Source organism: Triticum aestivum, chromosome 6B, assembly GCF_018294505.1.
Source record: "Triticum aestivum cultivar Chinese Spring chromosome 6B, IWGSC CS RefSeq v2.1, whole genome shotgun sequence".
In the NCBI taxonomy this organism is placed as follows: Eukaryota; Viridiplantae; Streptophyta; class Magnoliopsida; order Poales; family Poaceae; genus Triticum; species Triticum aestivum.
In genome coordinates, this window is record NC_057810.1 from 709,405,149 (window position 1) to 709,411,440 (window position 6,292).

Here is a 6,292-nt window from a genome sequence, read left to right on the forward strand (position 1 = left end):
ATGAATAATAAACATTTATCATGAAATAAGAAAATAAATAATAACTTTGTTATTGCCTCTAGGGCATATTTCCTTCAAACACTCTCCCGGACACTCCGACTCACTCCCCACTGGGCTAGTCCTGGGTGGCCCCGTGTCTACCAAAGATACCAACGACCACCGTCGTGGCCAAAACAATAAACCATCCCAAACGGGGACATGTGCACATAATAACAACAACGGGCACACAAGGCTTATGTCCGCCTACCTGATCAGGGTAGCACGCGCCCGTAACCTTCCCTCGTTGGAGGCACCGGCGAGAGACACGGCAATAGCATCGCATTAGGGCCTTCCCATAAAGGCAAATGTGGTTGCACTGGAGAAAGCCCGATTCGGTGGCACCTGACCAACTTAATGATGGAATTTATCCCCAAAAATAGAATTGTGATAACTGATACTCCGATATCAACTATCAAACTATAATCCAAGTCATAGCAATATCCAACAAATAATCTGAGCATAATATCCTCATATCAAAATACTCCAAAGATAGCATAATATTTCTATCATGATGAATCTGAAAACAATAACTCTACTACTCCAATAACTACAACAAAGCTATCCAGCTAAGATCCACACGTAAGCATCATCTCCGAAATTAATACTCCAAACAACAGACCATCGACTAGCATCATGAAAATAATCATCCTAACCACTAACAATCCAAAGGCAGCATGACTTCCAAAGTAATTCTCCAAAATATAATAACAGATATCATCATGAAAGCAATCATAATATCAACCACTAATACTCCAATGGCAACATGATACTCATCAACTACAAACATAACTCCTAGTAATCCAAACAATAGCATGGCATCAACAAGATCAAAATAATACTCCGAAACAATGCCATGCACTGATCACAAGTAGCTAAAACAATATTTTAAACAAGTTTAAATAAATTAAACCATGTCACCGCATTACAGTGATGCAAATGGAGGGTGTGGCTTGCCTGGGGATGAAGAAATCACCGGGGAGAAGTGCGGGAAACTCGCGGAAAGAATCGCCAGAAATCGTACTCTCTCAGAGGGGGCTGAATAAGCGCAGGGGCAAAATGGTCATTTTCAGAATGTCAAAACATGGTGAACATGGTTCCATCAGAACGGGCTCTATGAAACGAAGAATTGGGCTTTGGAATCACCTGATTTGGAGCTACGGGTGAAAAGTTATGGGGGGTTGAAGTTCACGGACTTTCCTGCAAAAAGAATATTAACAGACGGGTCCCTGAGTGGATAAGGCAGAGGTGCAAAATTGGAAATACGTTTTCTGTAGATGAAAATGCACATGCCCAAAATGCATTTCCACTTGCCACATCATCAGAGGCGGGTCCGACTCGTGTGACGCTGACGTGTGGGTCCTACGCGGGTGGGGCCCGTCACTTATCCACGTTGGACCGAGCGGGGTCAACACCTGAGACACTGACGTGCGGGGCCCACTGGGTCCACAGCCAGCTGGCAGGGCGACTCGGTCGTCTTCTTCTCCATCTCGCTCGCCGGCGAGGCAGACACTACAAGGATCCGGGTCTATTGCAACAAAAAAAATTGTTGCAATACATGTTGTTTCGTGGCGATAAGCACCTATTGCCACGAAACAACATTCGTTGGTAGCCGTTGCGACTGGACACATGGTAATAGGTTATTACCACAAAAGAGCAATTGTGGCAATAAAGTGTGCTATTGCAACATCCATGCGGGAAGTTGCCACATGTTTTCCCGTGGCAACAGTCACCCGATGCCACAATTTGCTTTGTGGAGATAGCTTTAATGCAACATGTAACGAATTGTGGAGACTGATATGTCGTAGCGATAGACATTTGTGGCAACAACCTATGCCAACGACGGCCATTTCGTGGCACATTGCTCTTTCATGGCAATAGTCAATTGTGGCAACAAACTATGGCAACAATCCTTATTTTCGTGGCATCAGGCATGTTGCCACGACCCACTACACTTGTGGCAATAACCTATGGCAACAATTCTTGTTTTCGTGGCATTAGGCATGTTGCCACGACCCACTGCGCTTGTGGCATTAACTTATGGCAACAAATATTCCAATCGTCGTAACAGGAAATTGCAACGTACTTCTTTTGATGGTGACAAATAGGTATCACAACAAGTAACATCTTTGTAGCAAGATATTGCGACAATTTAAACTTTTCGTGGCGATACTCTATTTCAACAAACTTACTTTGGTGGCGCTAAACTGTTATCGCATCATGAAATTTTTTGTGGCCCCAAGCTATTACAACAATATAAAGTGCTCCGTTGCAACATCCTAGTGCAACAAAACAGATAGGCTTATTGCAACACTACATTTTTAGTGGTGCTAGCATGTGGCAACCAAAAGTGGGTTGTGATAATAGTCTATTGCAACCGTAAAAAAAATTACAGGGTTTCAATTACAATATTCAAAACCATACGTATAATATGTAGATTCATACAATTCATAATTCTGATAAAAAATATCCATCAAATAAAACTCAAATGTAATTTAGCCATCCTAATTAACTTCGAAGACTAAACTGCCCGTGATCTAGAGTCCAATCCAGCTAGTTCTTTGGATCCTGCAATCAAGAAATAAAAAAAGTTCTAGTTAATGAGTCAAACATAACATACGCCATACAATTATGCCAGCTCCATTGTTAAAAACTATTGCCAGACTAACTAGCTAATACTGTGTCAGCAAGCATGTAACTAAGGCATCAGAACAACTATACAAGTGTGAATGGCTAAGGCATAACCTAAAGTACATGTACTAAAAGTTTTTTTTGAGAAAAAAGCATTGATTTTAACTTAATGGTGTTGGGCTGAATCACCCAAAACACAGAGCAGCCACAAGGGCTAGTACATCGGCCTCCCATTCCAGTTAGGTTCTAACATCCTATCAAGACTAGCAAGCTCATGAGCAACAAAGTTTGCCGAGCGACGACATACATTTATTTCATAATTAGAAAACCATAATATGAGTGTGTACTTGGTATCCTCAACAGCAGCATAGGCCGACGAGTCCACATTATTGATATTAAGTGCTTCCATCAGGAGTTGCGAGTCCGTTTAAAAAACGACCCTCACGACCCCTATATCAGCAGGAAGAGATACTACATGGGACATTGCAGTGGACTCATAAGCGAAGGCATCATGCGCATGATCATGACCTCCTGCTCGTGCATACAGAATGGTACCATCGTCCGATCGTACATCTACTAAAAGCTCCTGCTATTGACTTAAGTTATGACTAGATGTATAGTTTCAGTTCAGTTCATGTCCCTAGCTAGCACATATTCGTTTTTTGTTTAAGTTGTGACTCGATGCAGCAACAACACATGGTAAAAGAGAAGAAGCAGCTAGCTAATTATGAAGACCAATGACGTATAAAATGCAGGTGAACATGAAGAGAAAGCAAGGTTGTGACTTACCATTGCTTTAAACATTCGAGATTGCCTTGCTGCAGCTTGTATGAGCGCATTTGAAGAAATAGCAGTCGGCCTTGAACCTGGAGTCTTATTAGGACTAGATGTTTGTGAAAAAATATTTTGCAAGTTTGGATTACTATTTTCTTTGTCAACCCTCTTCGTAGGAACCTGTAAATAGAAGTGCACTTTTAGCAATGCAAGTAAGCAACATAAATCTTACAAGGTCAGAAGCATATGACTGTAATCACCATCACCTGTTAGGTTTCCATCTGTTTGCTCAATTCTACAAACTTTGCCATCATGTTTTATTCAAATTCCAGTCTTGATGTTCGCTCCTCTTGCAACAATCTTTCCCTTTCAGCACGCTCTTCTTTTAACCTCTCCTCAAGTTGTTCTCTCTCGGCACGCTCCAAGTTCATCCTCTCTTGTGTGTTAGCACGTTCAGCTTGTAGTTGATCTTCTAAGTCATAGACCTGCTGGCTGAGCTGAGAGTTTCGCTCCTGGGTGGCTGCTGTAGCACAAGCTGTAGCATGAGCTTGCTCTTCAATCTGGATACGGAACTTTTCAGAACCAGTTGAAGTTGTGGCCATGTATCCGTACCCACGAGGCTGCGATGACTTGCATTCCAGAGTGTCTTTGTAAGCGGTCTGGAAAACATTGTTTTTCTGCTCACTTGAAAGTGGACCTAAAGTTTCAGCTTCTTTGTTTTTAACCTCTTGAAGTGCTTGGTCCTAAAAATGATAGGAACAATTATAGGTGCAGCATCAATATTGACACTATAAAAGATGAAACAAGAATATCACGGTCCAACGCATGAATAATCACATCTGATGATGAAACATGCCGAATGCACATCATTGACTAACTATAGAATAACCAAAAGTCAGTGTACTCACGTAAACTTTCTGGGAATCTGTGTTAGACCATGTTCCATCGTTTGTGTGGGTGAGTTCCCATAGAGCAATATAATCTGGCTCTTCTCCAGTTTCCAAGTTTCTCTGCAAGTAATATAACAATGAGATGCTTGAAACATGACAACATATTTAGCAGCAAGGCATACATATTTAGTTGGACTCGTACCTTCTCAAAACTAACTTGCGAGTACGATTTTGATCTGATTATGTGTTTTGTCTTCTGTTTCTTACGGTTATCAGCGTTCTTTTGGCTGCGTTCCTATCAATTCATTGAAACCAGATATAACCAATGAGACTAGCCATTTCACCTTAACACATAATAGACAAATCGTGATCTTAGAGATAACCTGAAATTTTGAATCAGTGCCAAAGTACTCAATCATCCATTCCCACTCTTCTGGTTGTAAATCTTCTGGCAGATTAGCCAATCTAGCTGCATCTGTTTTGTATGCCTTGTAAGTGGAGCTTAGAGTTGATCGCCAGCCTCTATATCTCTCTTTCGCAATTTTGAGAACTTTTTCTTCTGTTTCTGGTGTATCTTCAAGGTCCCATCTGTCCTGTAAAGCATATATCAAATAAATATACATAAGCAATGCATTATCGATGGTAAAATAAGATAACACATGTGAAAAAAATTGTACGCACTATCATATCTGCAACAATGAGTCGATGAATGGTAGGGTGAATGTCGTTGATGGAATGCCTACCAAGCTAAGTCAGTCCAAACGTCATGAAGACGGGGGTACAGATCAATCACCAACAGGGATTAGCATAATGAGTACAGTTGATTACTCCAAGAAAGGTTTTGTTTGTGAATCATTGTCTTTGGCTGAGATTAATCAAATGAGGCATTTCATAATAACAAACTGTGAGGAAACCGCGCCATGGATTGAGTAAGGATACTTATGTATTTAATTCACATCATGATATGCTTTAATACTTTCCTGTTCAACTAACAATCATTTCTCTTTGAAGTGAACATCTTGAGGAGCTCAGAAGGAATAATTCTCCTAATCCTAAAAAGCAACACAAGGAAGAGTTTGTTGGTTGGTTTGAGAGACGGGTAATTTACTTTCGCATTTTCACTAATGTTCCTTGTAATAACATACCAATGTTGTACAATATACTCACACATATTCTATTTCATGAAACAGATCACAGAACTCCACAATGATGGGAAGGTCAACAATCTTATTTATGCACTAGCTAAAGGACCTGATCACCTAGCTCGGGTATACAACCGTACAGTTCTGAATGGATATTTCTTTCGGAATTCCTATATAGAGCAAGACTTGAGTACCCAAAATAGTGGCGCCATAGTCAAGGGTGATGCAAACACAGGAAATATTGATTATTACGGGGTTATCAAGAAAATCATATTTCTTGACTTTCCTCCTGATAAGGAGGTTGTTCTATTCCAGTGTGACTGGTTTGATGTGCCTCCTGCCAAAAGAACTGAGAGTAAGGGGTATAAGAAGGACAAATATGGAATTATTGACATTGACACTACTCTACACCAATTCCAGGGAGACCCTTACATTCTAGGCCTCCAAGCTCAACAGGTTTTCTATGTGAGAGATGTGAAGAACCCTGATTGGGCAGCTGTTATTAAAATGAATCCACGAAATTTGTTTGCTCCTTCTGTTTTAAATGGTGTAGGCCTTGATGAAGCTGTTGAAGCCGATGAGGGTGGTGAGGCAGATGTACTGGATGTCGTCGATGCAGAAATTATAGTGCCAAAAATTACAGTACCTGAAGAGATCACTAGTTGGTGTAGAAATGATGACGAAGGATCCAGCATTGAAGTTTCAGTCATAGAAAATATAAAACCTATTGAGTTTGAAGATGTCCAATTCGAATCTGATGATGATACGGATGATGATGAGGCTTACGTAAATGATGGCCATGTTGCTCCTTTGGGACAA

The 6,292-nt window shown here is 40.8% G+C and overlaps 1 protein-coding gene and 1 long non-coding RNA gene across 2 annotated transcripts; both read right to left on the bottom strand.

Moving 5' to 3' along the window:
- Positions 1-2,387: 2,387 nt before the first annotated feature.
- On the bottom strand, positions 2,388-3,610 carry LOC123135069 (uncharacterized). Its single transcript, XR_006465812.1, has 2 exons — positions 3,457-3,610; positions 2,388-2,604 (listed from the first exon to the last, which is right to left on the bottom strand). It is a non-coding gene; the product is annotated as an uncharacterized lncRNA (long non-coding RNA).
- Positions 3,611-3,743: 133 nt separating this feature from the next.
- Positions 3,744-5,051, bottom strand: LOC123135068 (uncharacterized). The gene is made up of 5 exons (XM_044554190.1): positions 5,013-5,051; positions 4,715-4,924; positions 4,534-4,626; positions 4,350-4,451; positions 3,744-4,184 (listed from the first exon to the last, which is right to left on the bottom strand). Exons 1-5 carry the CDS (start codon positions 5,016-5,018, stop codon positions 3,759-3,761), a joined length of 837 nt encoding a protein of 278 aa, XP_044410125.1. The 5' UTR covers positions 5,019-5,051; the 3' UTR covers positions 3,744-3,758.
- Positions 5,052-6,292: the final 1,241 nt, after the last annotated feature.